The sequence below is a fragment of the Tachysurus vachellii genome, chromosome 1 (assembly GCF_030014155.1).
Source record: "Tachysurus vachellii isolate PV-2020 chromosome 1, HZAU_Pvac_v1, whole genome shotgun sequence".
NCBI lineage: Eukaryota > Metazoa > Chordata > Actinopteri > Siluriformes > Bagridae > Tachysurus > Tachysurus vachellii.
Genome location: NC_083460.1, coordinates 20,159,476 through 20,177,557, shown reverse-complemented (window position 1 = coordinate 20,177,557; position 18,082 = coordinate 20,159,476). Strand labels below are relative to the sequence as shown.

The window sequence follows — 18,082 nt, the reverse complement described above, 5'->3', positions numbered from 1 at the left end:
TGGCCTTTGACTAGTCACTTTACTTAAAATGGTACAAATTTGTAGGCTAATTAAAATGTTGTGATTTCTTTGTTTTTGTAAACTATTGAATGTCTGATTATTCAGTGCAAAGACAGCAGTCTTGTGCAACATTACACGCTAGAGTACTTAACATGTGAAAATAATAAGATTATACTTTACTTATTCAAAGTCATGTTAATAATAACATCTTCAAATAAATCAATGAAAATGAAAAGACAAATATTACAGTAAAGGACAATTTACTGTTGTTGCTGACCCCAGATTCCACTCCACACACACACACACACACACACACACACACACACACACACACACTCACACACACTCACACACACACACACACACACACACACACACACAAAACGAATGAAAGCCTGCAGCTGCCAGAATATCTCCAGATTTACACTGAGCCTCCAGCATTAAATACTGATTAGTACCAGATGGCTTTTTCTTTCCTGTTCTTCTCTCTCAGTACAAAATGCTTTCATGGGTTGAAAGCAGAGAAAACAGCAGAAGCATGAGATCAGTGGAAAAAGCCTGCACTCTCCTGTAATAGAATTTTCAAACAGAAAAGAAATGCTGCTTTGGGAGAAATCTGTTCGCCTAATTTCCTACATTTACCACCAGGCAACAGTTTTCCTCAAAAAAAAAAAAAACACTAAACAAAGCAACAACAACAAAAAAAAAAGGTCAACTCCTCTCGATGACTCATACTCACTGATGCCTGACAAATTTGCATGCACCAATCTGAACATGTTGCACATTCATCACCTGCTCATGATCCAGTGGCTTTCCCTGTTTATTCGTGTAACATCGAAACCCAAACTTTCTCCTTTACCTCATCTTCCTTTGCAAGAGCTCATAACGTCTTCATTACTCTCAGACCTCACCGTTGACATTAACATGGGAAAATACTGTCCTGTAGGAAAGTTTGCTAAGTTTTTCCCTCTGCTTTATTTAATCACAAGGTACAAAGTGCCCAGTGTGTCAAGGCTCACTTGTTATTCATTCATTCATGATGTACACTTTATGGTGTTTTATAATTACACTGTTAATGTCATAGGACCATTACATATTATTATTATATGCATATATATATATATATATATATATATATATATATATATATATATATATATATATATATATATATATATGTATATATTAGTGAGAATCTTGAAAAATCTCACCACTATGATTCCAATAGTGAATAATAATAACAATAAAAATATTGCAAAATATAATTGCAAGGGCTTAAGGGGAAAAAAGAAGAAAGAAAAAAAATGTATTAGATTTATTGTGCCTTGTTTTTTTTCACACATCAACATCCAAACGCATCATTCAGTTAACAGTTTACATAATTATGACTCATACTTCTGACTACAAATTGGTGGCGCTGTTTCTCTTCCAGAAACAGGTATAAAAGCCTTGGGTTGTCTATGGTTTTTTGAATCTCATCCCAGTCACTCCCATTTTGGCGTTCAGTGAGTTCAAGGTTGCAAGTCTAATGTTGAAGAGAAGCAGATGTTTGGAAAGCTCTTCCATTGTGCAGCAAAAAGATCTATCATCAAACAGCCTAGTTCCTCTTTCTCACATGCCCTGTCTGAGAATCCTTTTCTCTCTCTACAACTTGTCACCTCAGTACTCTTAATATTTAACATGTTCCAGACACAAATTCTTCTGCGTCCATTTTCTGCTTATTCTTGATGAGACCAAGAATTAGACTGAATTCACTAGTATTTCTCTTACACAGGGAACAATTAAAGGAATCTGTAAAGGAAGTTAGTTTAGATTAGTTTGAGGACAGAACAGTGCAGAGACAAGGAGATGAGAAACATGCAGTGTTCAGTTTCAGCAGTAACCAAACATCTTCCTGAGGTCCACTACGCACCAGCACCATGTGCAATCAGCACCATTTTATTTTCACAATAAATTGTGGATAGCACTAAGGATTTCGCCATTATGTCTCTATGCTTTGCAGTAAAAAAAAGTAAAGAATGAAGGGAGGAAGATGATGATGAACTCCACCTCCTGAAATCTTGGGCTGGGCTTTAAGGCGCTCGTGTGGACCTGCGTTCTGAGCGGACGCGCCATCCCGCCGTCCTTATGCGCGTTTGCATCCATTAAATCCAAGCAAAAGTCACTGAAAAAAAAAACCTTCTCTCCGTCATCACTGCGTTTCCCCGTGTCTTTCCCGTCAAAGCTCTGCACGGTCACCGTGCAAAGACTTGCAGAAGGACCATGGCGCACTATGGGTTTATTTTAACGTCTTTTCTCTTTTGTGCGGCGTGGTCAGGACTGATGGCTGATGACAAAAATAAGTTCAGAGGTAACGTTGTTGTCTCTCTTTTCTCTTTTCTTCGTTTGAATTGTAATCAAGAGATTGGCATTTGAACAGTTGCATGATTTCTGCTTATTTGGACATGTTTCTTGCGTAAAGCTTCCTGGAAGCGATACTTACTTATGTAGTAAGTATAAAAATATATCATCTTGTCTGTCATGGTGATAGAAATAATCCATCATTTAAAGGATTAAAATGTGTTTTTAAAAAAAATTGAGAAAATGATGAAGGCGATGCGCTCTGAAGACATGGTGTCATGGTGAGATATTGGAGAGATGGTGATGGTGTCATGGTGACATATTGGAGCAGCAGTTTAATGCCCAGGTCCTGGTTTCATTATTGATGCGTTAAGAGAGTTTTTGTTTAAGTTTATGCAGATAATAAAGTTTAGCACATTGTGCGTTGATTTGTGTTGAAGTGCTGAAAGTACAGAATACTACAGTAAAGGACAGGCCCTAAAATACATTTACGTTCATTATACTACATATTGTATTATATATGTTGGCCAAATATGACAGGAAACAAATATTAATGTGAAGTTAATGTAATGTAAAGACTGCTAAGATTTTTTAAAATTGTACTATCAATTATGAGTCATGTGAACAGATCATGTGATCATATACATCCGTGTAGGCAAGATGGTGGCTTAAGGCCATGATTTATGGTATTGGATAGTATTTGTTTTGGGTTTATTCTACTGTAACTCATACTGAATGAAATGTTCAGATAAACACATTTGTGCTCATTCAAATACATCAAATCAATATTTTTAATTTTATATTGACAACACAGCAGGAGTATTGGTTTCAGAATTCCACACACAATTGGCTCTTCAGGATTTCTTTAATCTATCACTTCAGTGTAAACTCCACAACATACACTCACTCACTGTCCACTTTATTAGGAATGCATGTACAACTGCTCGTTTATTCGGTTATCCAATTGTCGTTCATGTTGCAGCAGAACAAGACAAAACCTCATGCTGATACAGGTAGGTAGATAGATAGATAGGTAGATAGAAGATAGAACGGGGGCATAGAAGCTCTTATTATCACCACATATACTGTACATTACAGCACAGTGGAATTCTTTTCTTCACATACCCCAACTGAGGAGGTTGGGGTCGGAGTGCAGGGGCAGCTATGACACAGCGCCCCTGGAGCAGGGAGGGTTGAGGGCCTTGCTCAAGGGCCCAGCAGTGGCAGCTTGGCAGTGCTGAGCCTTGAACCCCGATCCTCCGATCAAGAGCTTCAGTTAGTGTTCACACCAAATATCAGAATGAAGAAAATGTTTGATTCTTGGTACCAAGATGGCTGTTTGAATATTTTAGAAAGATATCCTTGGATTGTCTTTAGATCTTAGACAGAATGATAGAAAAATAAACAAAAATAACTGAGTAGATTAACGTGGTTGAACCTCTTTACAACCACAGTGGGCCGAAAAGTGTCTCGTGATTTCATCGGACCGTGAGGTGGATGAGCTACAGTGAAAAAAATGAAAAAAATGTAATGTCTGCAACACTGTTTATACTCCCATATTTATTAAATCATTAATAAAAGCAATGCTTCAACCATACTGGGTCTTCTTCAGGTCGATGAGCCACAACAGCAGAAGATCATGGATAACTCCACTGCTATCAGCCAAGAACAGGAATCTGAGAACCATGGGCACAGAAACATCTCACAAAGGACTAAAACTACACAGAAAATATCCACGGGTCATATTCTAGTCTTCACCTGTGCAGTATAGTTGAGTCTGTGTCCCTGATGACCTCAGGTTCCTGTTCTTCACTGACAAGAGTGACACTTGATGGGGTCTTCTGCTGTTGTATGCCAACAACTCACAGTTATATATGTTGTGTTTACTGAGATGCTTTTCTGCAAAGTGCGGTTGTAATGAGTGATTATTTTACAGTAGATCTTATAGACTTCTTGTCGATCTCCTCTGATCTCTCTCATCAACAAAGTGTTTAAGTCTGTAGACGCTCTGCTCAAAGAGCTGCGTTTTTTGGGGTATTCACACTATTTTATTTTTTGTGTGAAAATCCTGGGAAATCATCAGTTTCAGAAATACTCAAACCAGCGCAACTGGCACCAACATCCAAGTCACTGAGATTAGACTGTTTGATGTGAACATTAACTGAAGCTCCTGACTTTATTCTGCATGACACATTGTGTTGCCGCCATGTGATTGGCTGATTTGGTAACTACATGACTGTACATGACTGTACGATGTGTGGAGTGTAATTAAATCAATATTCTTCTTGAATTTCACACAGTAATTGATTATTCCTCTCACTACAGAATGCCCTGTGGACCTGTTCTTCGTGTTGGACACATCAGAGAGCGTGGCACTCCGAGGAGTCGCACACTATTATTTCAACAAGATCAAAGAATTTGCCACGCACTTCATCGATGAACTGAAGGATACGTACGTGACATAGATCGATATGATGCTAGTCGTTTAACAATGAATTATATTCACTTTTGATCTCTGAAGGAACTGTGATATGATCTGATCTGATTAAAACTTTCCTCAATACATCGTCACAAACTGCAATTCTAATCCAACTCATTCATTCATTCATTCATTCATCTTCTACCGCTTATCCGAACTACCTCGGGTCACGGGGAGCCTGTCTCAGGCGACATTGGGCATCAAGGCAGGATACACCCTGGACGGAGTGCCAACCCATCGCAGGGCACACACACACACTCATTCACTCACGCAATCACACACTAGGGAAAATTTTTCAGAGATGCCAATCAACCTACCATGCATGTCTTTAGACCGGGGGAGGAAACCGGAGTACCCGGAGGAAACCCCTGAGGCACGGGGAGAACATGCAAACTCCACACACACAAGGTGGAGGCGGGAATCGAACCCCGACCCTGGAGGTGTGAGGCGAACGTGCTAACCACTAAGCCACCGTACCCCCCTTCTAATCCAACTCATTACGCCATTTTTTGGATATTATTATTATATACATATATATAACATTAACATACAGACAAGCGTTCTTCTGCTTTTATTTATTTATTTATTTATTTGTTTGTTTTATTTTATTTTATTTTTTTCCAGTCGCCAGCCATGTGACCGCTATATAACATGGAATTCTGGAGCTTTGCACTACAGTGACGAGGTGGAAGTGGTGAAAGGCCTGTTGGAAATGACGCCTGGTGGTAAAAGTGCACTTAAAAAAGCCATAGATAACATTAAATATATCGGCAAGGGGACATACACCGACTGCGCCATTAAAAAGGGTGTTGCAGAGCTGCATATAGGGTATGTAATGGCACACACACGTACATGTCAGATTCAAGAACACTGATTGTCTGTATATTTGCTTGACAACGTACATCAGTCTAACAATGATACATAATCTATTAAAAAAACTGTAATCAGTAAATTGTCTAGTAGAACTAAAAATAATCCAGTGTTCTTTTACTCCAGTGTTTTACTGATAAATTAACAGATTGTCTAATTACTGAACACTCAGTGATAATGAAGATCCATCAGAACAACTTTATAAAATGTTAAGGGTTTTATAAAAGATGTGTGAAACATAACCCTTTATCAAAGCTGTTCTTATGTTATGAACAATTAGCTCTGGTTGATTTTTCATATCAGAATCACATAAAAACTTCCAGAATTAACACAAATTATGCAGATTTGTGTCCAATTTGTACTTATTTAACTCTGTAGGTTTGTTGAGTGAGATTGAATACTATTTTTTTATTACATCCTATACAAAGATGTTGATGATGGAAAAGGCAAAGAATATTAAACAAATTGAATTTGTTTTAGAATAATGATTTCATAATAATTGAATAACTTGGTAATAATTTTCATATAAAGACAAATCTTCCCAGTAATAAAGCTAAGATAAAATTTGCAGTGTGAATTAGATGAAATAATAATAATAATAATAATACAAATTACAAATAATAATAATTTGCTTGTATATATGCAGTCGGTTTTAGACTGTTAATGAACCTGTTGCTGGTTTTCTTTGTTTTTACAGTAGATTAAAATGTGGGTTTAAGCATAAAAACTCTTAGAACTTTATTCTAAGTGCATTGAGTACATGGAAACAGTGAAATTCTCCTAAACTGATATTGTTGATCAATCATAGATTAGATTAGATTAGATTAGATTAGATTAGATTAGATTAGATTAGATTAGATTAGAATTGGCTGCGGTGGTCCTGTCTCGTCCTAATTCCACCTACTGTTTTTCTTTCCAGTGGCTCTTACTATAATGAGAATAAGTACATTGTGGTTGTAACTGATGGTCATCCTATCAGCGGTTATAAAGAGCCATGTGGAGGGATTCAGGAAGCAGCAAGCGAGGCCAGGCAACATGGCATCAAAGTGTTTTCTGTAGCCATCTCCCCAGACCAGGAGGTACTGCTTTCTGACTTAATCATTATTTCTTGAATTTGGGAAAAAAAGTTCATGAATGAATGAATTATTTAATTGAAAATTGATAGTGGGTGTGACTCTTTGATGAGTCTCAGTATTAACCACATGCATTTAGATGGAGGCATGACTAAGTCTTATAATCCTTATAACTGTTCTTAATGCTTTTTTATTTCTGTTACGTCTCTCTTAGGAATCCAGATTGTCTGTCATTGCCACAGACTTTACTTACAGGCAGAACTTCACCGCTGTGGACAACACCAGTGACCTACACATGCACACCATTCGCACTATCGTCGAAATGATCGTGAGTCCCACTTACAGAGAACGTCACCATGTTCCTCTGAATTGAAGTGAATGAGTAAAATAAGTGATTAGTGATTAGAGACCACTGTACTGTATAGAGCGTTTGGATCAATATTTTATTTTTGATTTGTTTCTCTTGTTATTTCTGTTCTCCCAACAATGACCAGACCAATGAAACAAAGGATGTGGTACGTTCATTTAACTTATTTTGTTTTACGATCATCTGTGCATATATTATATAGTATATATTTATTCATGTAAAATGTCCTTTTTTCTCTCCTCTTCTTTTGTTGCAGTGTTGCTCTTTTGACTGCACAGTAAGTATTACTGCTGATCCTCATCATACACCTGAAGAGAGTCTATATTACGTTCATTGCTTTAACGTTATTTTTTAAATTATTTTAAAAGGCAGCCAGCGGTGATCCTGGTCCACCTGGTGAAGCAGGGTACAAGGTAAACCCATCATTAACTACCAATGGCGTTTTTCTTCTTCATTTATTTATTGTTTCTGCACCCAGATCATTTTTGCGAGTCCTTGAGACAGGATGTACATGGCTAATGTTCCTGTTATGTCTCGACAGGGGGAGCCTGGTAGACAAGGGCTACCAGGAGAGAAAGGAGAAGCTGGACTACCGGTAACCACCAATGACATCATACTGCCTTGTTTTTCTCCAGGAAATGTTCTCTCCTAGCTTCACAATACCTCCAGAAGATGTTCACATTCACACCTGGTGGTGTGAGTTAGATAAATGAGTCCTGAATATTTTCAGCAGTTGTTAAATGTCCCTCATCCTGGCTGTCTAATTCCACTGGAATGACTTATCAAAGTGACAGTTTGCAGCACTCACTGCTGTTACAGTAAGAGTCACTCTTGTACTCATGCAGTTCTGGAACAGGACCAGCTTCCCCATTAAACAGTATATGTTTACTAAGCCAGAAACTCCATTACGTTAAGGCGATGGTTTACAATTGCAGAGACTTGGTGTAATTTATAGTAGAGGGCAATTCTAAATAGAGAGACACACAATCCTGGGTAAGCCTACAAAAATTTAGGGATTAGATATTAAAGACCAGTTTCTTGATGAGAATTAGCTTATACATTCATAATACATACAATTTATCCAAAAATACATCCAAAAAAAGTGTCTTTATAGACTAACCAGCCATGGATTTCCTATTGCAAACCTGTCCTGGTGATGTTTATTGCTTTTGTTGTTTTTTATCTGACAGGGACGGCCCGGTGACCCTGGACCAGTTGGTTACCAAGGCATGAAGGTTTGTCTTTGTAGATATCCTAATAACGGAAACATTACCGGTTTAAGATGTAAGATTTTATTCATGTTCTAATACTGTATATTTGCTTCTGGACTGACTTTTAGGGAGACCAAGGAGAAAGAGGACATAAGGTGAGAAGTTTCACTGTCAAAGGAAATTTCTTATTTTATATGAATACTTATTTATTTATGTATTTAGATTTATTACCTGCTAATCTAATCTAGCTAATCTTTTTACGCAGGGAGAAAGAGGTCACAAGGGCTTCAAGGTGAGGCTACAGTCACTGATTAGATCTCGTTAGATTTTCTGTAAATTTGTACGTATATTTTGCTCATGTTATAATATAATATTCCTCCTTCCAGGGTGACAAAGGATTTCCTGGAAGAGATGGAATTGATGGGCGTAAGGTGAGTGTGTGTTTTCTGTTTTTGTCCTTTTTCTTTAATTGTGTAGATTGTACATAGTAACATTATAGAACGGGGCATAGAAGCCTTTATTATCACCACATATACATATACACAAGGGCATTGATTTGGGTAGGGACGGTAGGGACCAATATCCCTACCAATATCCAGGGAACACTCAATTGTCCCTAGCAATAATTCGACCAAGCCTATATATATATTTATACATAACCACTGATGTCCGTCTGTGTATTGTGCTTTTTTACTTATTTTCATTTATCTCATTTAACATTTATCCAGGAATCATTAAATAAGATGAAAAATATTTTACAATGGCGTTCTGTAAAAAATAGCGCAACTTGTGGAACACAACCGGTTAACAGATCTACCCCCTGCAATGAATCCCGCCTCTGTAACCTCTCTAAAAGGATTGGTCTTTGCCTTTTTTGAGTCCTGCCTCTCTAACCCACGTCGCTGTTTGATTGGCTTTGTCTTTCTCGCTAATGTGTTGAGGTAGGCTGCAGCTATATTCCGTTGTATGAAGCAATATGCAACTTGATTATGCAGCTACCGGTATGTGAGTAAGAAAGTATTCTTATAACAACAGTTTTATGCACAAAATACGGGGAATGTTGTCCCTACCAATGTCAAATAAATTATGTCCCCACCAGTGTCAAATAAATTATGTCCCCACCAGTGTCAAATAAATTATGTCCCCACCAATGTCAAAATCAAACTTACGCCATTGCATATACATTACAGCAGGATTCTTTTTCCTCACATACCCCAACTGAGGAGGTTGGGGTCAGAGTGCAGGGGTAGCTATGATACAGGGAGGGTTGAGGGCCTTGCTCAAGGGCCCAGCAGTGGCAGCTTGGCTATGCTGGGCCTTGAACCCTGATCCTCCGATCAACAACCCAGAGCCTTAACCAGTTGAGCCACCACTGCCCCATTAGTGTTCCTCAAGTGTATAGATGCTTTGCTTCTCTGTGTCTGAGAGCTAGAACTACGTAATAAATTTAACAAAAAGGTGTTGAGTGTAGGGCGGGATCATGTAAGAAGGAAAGAGAAAACGTAACATAAACCATGTGCTGTAAAGTGCAAAAACCGACTGGAGACGCCTTCACTAACGTAACAGCGTTGGCACTTTTATTTAAATCAGCGGGTTATTTTAAAAGACTGCTGTTATTTTTTGATAGAGGTCGATGACATTTATGCTTCATCTGCACGCATGAAAAAGGACAGATGCAACAAGACAGATGGCTAGTGTTTGTTCCACAGCTGGTGCACATTTAAATGCTTGTTAAAATAGAAGCACAACTAAAAAGAAGATTCATAAAGGCTTTCTGTTTGAAAAACGTGTGCATAAGAAGAGCCTGTCATTACAGCTGGCGATAGAAAGTGAAATCCACTAAAAGTTAAAAAGCAAGAAGAATATACAGTAAATAAGCGTATAATACAATCCTATTCTACAGTATTTTTCCATGAGGTTTTATTCCTCTCCTTAGTGGGATCCAGTAACCTTCACCATCTGTATTACAACTGAATTTTATGCAGCAGCCACATTGAAATAAATAAAAAAATCATCAAACCCACAATAAAATGAATTAATAAACTTTCCCAGCACAGATACGTTCTAGCCATTTGTCCTGTATCTTACTGTCTTTTAGTAAAAGGAGCTTTGTAATGATTTTTGGAAGTTTGTAAACGTGGATGAAGGAAGACAGAACGGATGACGCTATATTTCTATAACGATAAATAAGAATTAAAGCATGTTAAGAAGAAACCTGTATTATTGTCACTTCTACATTAGAGTGCAGTGAAATTATTTCTTCGCACATCACAACTTTGGAGGTTGGAGTCAGAGCACGATACAGCGCCCCCTAGAGCAGAGAGGCTTAAGGGCCTTGTTCATGGGTCCAACATGTGCATAAAGTGAACCCTGATCCTCTGATCAATAACCAATTGAGCAAGTTGCAGCATTTTTAATGCGTTTTTTATTGAGTCCAGTAACGAAATACTGATTTGTGTGAAAAATCATTCAAACTTCAAAACAGTTTAAAGTTTCCTCATTTCTGTAAGTTAAATTTAATCATGTCACACTTTGTAAACCCCACAATATTAAGTAGATTTGTTATTGTGTCTTTAATGTCAGTTATAATTAATTGTTTGTCCAATGAGCAGCTGCTTTAAATTCCTCCAGAGGCTTCTTTCCATACTCGAGCTGTACTATGTGCTTCTCAGTGTTACACATTTCCTTCATCTTGTGCTTCACTGTTATCCATATCAAGCTCAGTATTTATTGTGGAGTGTGTTTTTGTTTTTTGTCTTACAGGGTGAGCCAGGGTTTGATGGTCTACAAGGTTGTAAAGGGTCGCCAGGACAGGATGTAAGTCTAAAACCTTTTAGGATTTTGAAGTGTGAATGCGTCTTCTTACTTTTTGTCATTTTATTTCTGTGTAAATGACAGTGTGAGATGTTTTGAGAGGATGTCCTTCTGGATGTTGACGTTAAGAATGAAATAGAAATTAAAATGAAATAGTTTATTACGTTTGTGACATCGTTAAAACTAAAATGCTAGAAACACTTCGATAGAAGGTTGCTGTTAGCGATATTTCAACTAAATATTAAATTGTAAACTGTGTTTAATATTAATAATAATAAGAGCCCCAGTGAGTTTCAAGGAACCCCATAGGAACCCTTTGAGTTTCAAGGAACCCTATAGGAACCCTTTGAGTTTCCACGAACCCTTCTATATACATAAAGAACCATAGTAGGATGGATAGAGAGTCGGTTCTCATTCATTTGAAGAGATTTAGGGTTCCTACTCTTCAGCATGACCTCACTGGACCATAACGCTGCAGAAGTAATAATGTATTAGTAGAAGTAATGCAGTGTTGCCATGGCAGCATGATAAATATTTATAATGGACATATCCCCCCTCTGAGGATTCAGTGTATATGAGGGATTTCTTTCCCTATTAAACACCTGCTGCTGAAAAAAATCTAGCCGTAGAGTCTGTTTGAATCCGTAGCCGATTGGATAAATCTATAGAAGTCCTGCCCCTAAGCCAGATGATTGCATTTTTCTTGTCAGTCAGACACTATGTACTGAACAGCTGTTTATGCTCAGCGTGCATCTGGAGCGCAGGATTGAGGATGTTTGCCTCTTACAGAGCCAAACATTTACCAGACCTGACATCCTGGCCACTCTCTGAGATCATGCACTAGACTGTTTATACTTTATTTACATTCTTTAATGAGTTCGATCATAGACAAGCGTGGCTTTTCACTCCAGATCTGGTGACAGTGAATTACAGTTCCTAAGCAGTCTAATGGGACATTTTTTCTTTCTTCATTAAAGGGTTCACCAGGAGAACCAGGCCCAAAAGGAGATCCTGGTCCTTATGGACAAAAAGGAGCAAAAGTAAGGAAGGGATTGTAAGAATTTAACATTGAAGTGATGACACATTGATGAAAGTTTTCTGCTATCTGAAGCTGAAGGTTTGTTCCTCTTAGGGAGAGACTGGAGCAGACGGTGGAGCAGGAAGACCTGGTAACTATGGAGCCCTCGGACCTAAGGTGCAAAGCTTACAATATTTACTATAGTTCATTGCATCTAACATCATTTTAGTTGCTCAAGGCTGTGAGAAATCTTTATGACCCATAAAAACCCCTCAACTCTTCTGTGATTTTATTTTAAAGGGTGACAGAGGACCAAGAGGAGCTGATGGGGATAAAGGAGAAAGAGGGGATGATGTAAATGATTTTGTTCCTTCTTCTTGTTTTTCTTAGCTGTATGTATTTGTATTTATAGGTTTTACATTTTATAGACTAATGATAAATAACAGATTATATGCTTTCTGTTTTTAGGGACCACAAGGACCCGACGGCCCGAGAGGCGATAGAGTAATATTTCTAATATTATTTTTATTGGTTACACTAATGCTTTTTAGTGGTAAAGTAGATGGTGTAGACATGTCTTGTGGAAATGGCAGGATTACCGTGAATAACATGTTTTGTTTCGAATCTCTTTGTAGGGTATAGCAGGTGAGAAAGGTGAACAAGGTGCTCGTGGGAACAGAGGACCCAGAGGAGATATTGTAAGTTTTTACACCACTCTAGAGTTATAAAAGAAGTGTATTGTCATAAATGAGCTCCATCATCAGGGATATTATGGATGGAATGAAGCAGCTGCAAAAAAACCCAGAAATATTGCATACCAAACTTGAATATCTCAGCAGTAAAGTTTTTTGGGTGGAGTTTTGATGGCTTTAGTCTTCAGTCGCTACTATGGCTTATGTAAAAAAGAGATGGAATTTTGTACTAATTAGACCAGTAATGTAATAATTTATAATAATTAAATTTGGTGACCTTTGTCCTTTCCAGGGCGAGCCAGGTCCCCGGGGCGAGCCGGGACGTGAGGGATCTGCTGGAGCTAACGGTGACCCAGTAAGTGAGAAAGTTGTGCATGCGTTAAACATGTAGGTTTTAGAATCCTTAAACATCACCAGCAGCTTTTATAATTCTCATTACAAAGAAGAATGTTCTTTAAAAACATGCTTGATATATTTAAACATGAGATCTGAGGATTTGTTTGACTAGATGATGATGATGTGAGTCTTCTATTCTTTCGAAAAAGTTCTGAAAGCTTGAAGCTGATCTCAGAGCTCAGGCATGTTGTGAGGCTCCCCCATGTGTCTAAAGTCACAGATGTTGGATGTTGGTTATGAGCCACTCTGTAGAGCTGATGGGGAAGAGTCCATTTCAACTGATTTAAATGATAAGATGATAAGATGAAAGGGCTAAGAACAAAAATAAAGGTTTTAAGATTTAGAATTTCAGAAGTTCCCAGATGTACACAGTAACTCAATCCAAAACTAAGAAAATGACTCAGTTTAAGCTTTAGATATCAGTTATCATAGATCATTTCGAATTATCTCAAATTATCTCAAATTCGTCATAGTTTTTCATGTTCATGTTTTTCTAGTACACACATGTCTTTTTTTAATTGCAACAGACAAAGTATTTAGGATTATTACTGACTGATTACAGTTTTACTTTTTTTTATTCACTGGCACAGCATTTTTTTCCAGTTGGAAAGGATAAGGAAGTAGATGAAATTGGAAATCTTGATGTGTTTTTGTGATATATGAGTAAAAGCCACTGCTATTTCCAAATCCTCCATTTGGTTTATTTTCTCATGTTACAAGGTTCCTACTAAGGAAAAATAAAAGCTGTATATAAACAATAATGAGGTTTCTATGGAGTCAGAAGGGTATTTCTGGCTTATGACTAGATTCAAAAATCTAGTCATTCAAAAATCGGTAGAAAGTTGAATGCAAATTTGTGATGGTTTCCAAATGGCATGTAAACCTTAATTTTGGATTTTAGGCTTGAATACAGATCCCTGCTTTAGATGTTAGACGGTAATGCTTTAGATGTTAAGCCATGTGATAGCCGTCGACAGTTCAATTCAATTTAATTCAGTTTATTTGTATAGCGCTTTTAACAGTTCATGTTGTCTCAAAGCAGCTTTACAGAAGTATAAAAAAGAAGAGAATATATATATATATATATATATATAGCATCTAACAGAAGTGAGTACACCCCTCACATTTATGTAAATATTTATATAATTTTGTTAGTATATTATTTCTTTTTATGTGACAACACAAGAAATGGCACTGTGCTACAATGAGGAGTGAGTGTACAGCTTGTATAACAGTGTAAATTTGTTGTCCCCTCAACACACAACCTCACACATAAATCAACACACAGCCATTAATGTCTAAACCGCTGGCCACAAAAGTGAGTACACCCCTAAGTAAAAATGTCCATAATGTGCCCAATTAGCCATTTTCTCTCCCCAGTGTCATGTGACTCGTTAGTGTTACACGGTCTCAGGTGTGAATTGGGAGCAGGTGTGTTAAATTTGGTGTTATCGCTCTCACTCTATCATTCTGGTCACTGGAAGTTCAACATGGCATGGAACTCTCTGAGGACCTAAAAAAAAGAATTTTTGTGCTACATAAAGATGGCGTAGGCTATAAGAAAATGGCCAAGACGCTGAAACTGAGCTGCAGCACTGTGGCCAAGACCATAAAGCGGTTTAACAGGACAGGTTCCACTCAGAACAGGCCTCGCTACAGTCCACCAAAGTTGAGTGCACAAGGTCAGCGTCATATCCAGAGGTTGTGTTTGGGAAATAGACGTATGAATGCTGCCAGCATTGCTGCAGAGGTTGAAGGTGTGGGGGTTCAGCCTGTCAGTGCTCAGACCATATGCCGCACACTGCATCAAATTGGTCTGCATGGCTGTCATCCCAGATGGAAGCCTCTTCTTAAGATGATGCACAAGAAAGCCCACAAACAGTTTGCTGAAGAGAAGCAGACTACAGTAAGTACATGGATTACTGGAACCATGTCCTGTGGTCTGATGAGACCAAGATAAACTTATTTGCTTCAGATGGTGTCAAGCGCGTGTGGCGGCAACCAGGTGAGGAGTACAAAGACAAGTGTGTCTTTTCTACAGTCAAGCATGGTGGTGGGAGTGTCATGGTCTGGGGCTGCATGAGTGCTGCCGGCACTTGGGAGCTGCAGTTCATTGAGGGAACCATGAATGCCAACATGTACGGTGACATACTGAAGCAAAGCATTATCCCCTCCCTTCGGAGGCTGGGCCGCAGGGCAGTATTCCAACATGATAACGACCCCAAACACTCAGGTTTACCCTCAGCTTCTTTAGCAAGGCAGTGGTTGCATGGACTGGCCAAGCATGTCTCCAGACCTAAACCCTATTGAGCATCTGTAGGGCATCCTCAAAATGGAAGGTGGAGGAGCGCAAGGTCTCTAACATTCACCAGCTCTGTGATTTTGACATGGAGGAGTGGAAGATGACTCTAGTGGCAACCTGTGATGCTCTGGTGAACTCATGCCCAAGAGGGTTAAGGCAATGCTAGAAAATAATGGTGGCCACACAAAATATTGACATTTTGGGTCCAATTTGGACATTTTCACTTAGGGGTGTACTCACTTTTGTGGCCAGCGGTTTAGACATTAATGGCGGTGTGTTGAGTTATTTTGAGGTTACAGCAAAATTACACTGTTACACAAGCTGAACACTCACTACTTTACAGTGGAGCAAAGTGTCATTTCTTTCCCGGCAGAGTGACCACTAGGCAACGAGACTCCAAACCGGGGTAGAACATCAGGATTGACGAAATAGCTACGTAAGAAGAGACAATCAGACTACGAACTCGGAGCTCAGGAGGGGCATATATAGCTCAACAGAGAGAGTGTGTGAGAGAGAGAGAGAGAGAGAGAGAGAGAGAGAGAGAGAAAATTGTTAGGTATGATTTTAATCAGGTGAGGGACAACGTAAATTATGTGCAAAGTGCAGACAAAGACTCCATCAAGACTAGCTATGACAGCATAACTAAAAGGCTAGAGCCAGAAGGTGACACAAACATGAGGGCTTCCTGTAATGTAAAGCATCCCACCACTCCACAGTCTGCAAACCTGAGTGACTTGTGAGGGTGGTAAAGAGACATCCAAACACTCTATGCCCATGAACCCTCCAGATCTGCTCCTTTTACCTAAGAGAAACTATTCATAAAAAGCTAAACTAAACAAATGTGTTTTCAGCCTGAACTTGAAAACTGAGACTGTGTCTCAGTCCCGAACACTAATTCGAAGTCTGTTTTATAACTGTTGGGCTCTATAAGAAAAAGCTCTGCCTCCTGCTGGAGCCTTTTGTACTTGAGGTACCAACAAATAGTCTACAACTTTTGATCAATGTAGGCATCACTCAGGTACTCTGGTGTGAGACCATTAAGTGCTTTATAGTTTAGTAACTGTATTTTATAATCAGTGCAAAACTTGACTGGGAGCCAATGCAATGAGGATAAGATAGGAGTGATGTGTTCATGTCTTCTAGTTAGGACTCTAGCTGCTGTGTTCTGGACTAACTGGAGCTTGTTTATGCTCCTACTGGAACATCCAGACAGTAAAGCATTACAATAATCCAACCTAGAGGTAACAAATGCATGAACTAGTGTTTCTGCATCATGTAATGACATCATATTTCTTATCTTAGCAATGTTTCTGAGATGAAAGAAGGCTACCCATGTGATATTATTTATGTGAGCTTCAAATGAGAAACCGGTATCAATAACCACACACCGAGGTCTTTTACTGCTGCACATGATGTAATAGAAAGACCATCCAGAGTTACTCTGTAATCAGAAAGCGTACTTCTGGCTGCCCGTGGTCCTAGTAAAAGCACTTCTGTCTTGTCAGAGTTCAGCAGGAGGAAGTTAGTAATGAAATTACTGTCTTAATCTTATTAAGCTGGTGACTCACATCTGACTTAGCTGAAACATATAGCTGCGTGTCATCAGAATAACAGTGGAAGATAAAACCATGTTTTTACGAATAATTGCACCAAGGGGTAGCATATATAGGGAGAAAAGCAATGGGCCTAAAACAGAACCTTGTGGAACACTGAACATTACCTTAGTTTGTTTAGAGTAGTAACCATTTAGATTTATGAACTGATACCGATCCGTAAAATAAGACCTGAGCCAGGAGAGGGATGTCAGTCACCAACAACATGTTCCAATCGACCCAGTAGGTTAAGCCATGTAGAGAGGGGGGATGGATTTCCAGGTCACCACACATACATATATGGTTGTTTTAGTCATGTGTAATGAAGTGTAAATTGTAAAGTGTATTTATTTTTACACCATTGGATTGTTGGTAACTACTTAATGCACTGTACATAATTTATCATCATGAATGACAGAACTCCAGAGGTAGAGGTTGTGCCAGAATGGACAATTATCACTACAACAAAAGGAAAGTTTTAAACTCTGGACTAAATGAACTGTATGCCAAGAGTTACATCATCGGGTGTTAAATTCTTCAGTCTCTACATTGAATTACAACATTTATCATGGGAGGCTTGTCAGGATTTAGGGAAATATCAATGAAGCACAATACAAAGATATCACTGATGAAAACCTGCTCAAGCTTCACATTTCTACACAAAAATGAGCTGAAATACTAAGCCCAGCCATGACATATACGTGGTACAGTACAAAGCTCTGTGCTTGTTAAGACTCAACAACTTCAATGCCGTACAGTATGAAGAGCATGAATGCTCAAAATTAACTTTACATTTACTCTTCATTAAAATGTACATTTTTATTAACTCTCAGGGAGAGACAGGAAAACCCGGGCTTCCAGGTTACCGTGGAGATGAGGGACCCCCAGGACAAGAAGTAAGAGATTTTCTGCTTTCTTTCTTACGGAT

The 18,082-nt window shown here is 38.6% G+C and overlaps 1 protein-coding gene across 1 annotated transcript in view; it reads left to right on the top strand.

Annotated features, from left to right (window-relative positions):
• The first annotated feature begins 2,091 nt into the window (after positions 1-2,091).
• col6a1 (collagen, type VI, alpha 1) overlaps positions 2,092-18,082 on the top strand; it is a 30,658-nt gene continuing 14,667 nt past the window's right edge. The window contains exons 1-21 of the mRNA XM_060876281.1: positions 2,092-2,350; positions 4,666-4,792; positions 5,444-5,647; positions 6,609-6,768; positions 6,977-7,090; positions 7,257-7,277; positions 7,386-7,406; positions 7,498-7,542; positions 7,671-7,724; positions 8,320-8,364; positions 8,469-8,495; positions 8,606-8,632; positions 8,727-8,771; positions 11,104-11,157; positions 12,132-12,194; positions 12,287-12,349; positions 12,473-12,526; positions 12,641-12,676; positions 12,808-12,870; positions 13,157-13,219; positions 17,988-18,050. Of these exons, the coding sequence (XP_060732264.1) occupies positions 2,263-2,350; positions 4,666-4,792; positions 5,444-5,647; positions 6,609-6,768; positions 6,977-7,090; positions 7,257-7,277; positions 7,386-7,406; positions 7,498-7,542; positions 7,671-7,724; positions 8,320-8,364; positions 8,469-8,495; positions 8,606-8,632; positions 8,727-8,771; positions 11,104-11,157; positions 12,132-12,194; positions 12,287-12,349; positions 12,473-12,526; positions 12,641-12,676; positions 12,808-12,870; positions 13,157-13,219; positions 17,988-18,050 (1,437 nt within the window). The 5' untranslated portion in view covers positions 2,092-2,262. The remainder of the gene's footprint in view (positions 2,351-4,665; positions 4,793-5,443; positions 5,648-6,608; positions 6,769-6,976; positions 7,091-7,256; positions 7,278-7,385; positions 7,407-7,497; positions 7,543-7,670; positions 7,725-8,319; positions 8,365-8,468; positions 8,496-8,605; positions 8,633-8,726; positions 8,772-11,103; positions 11,158-12,131; positions 12,195-12,286; positions 12,350-12,472; positions 12,527-12,640; positions 12,677-12,807; positions 12,871-13,156; positions 13,220-17,987; positions 18,051-18,082) is intronic.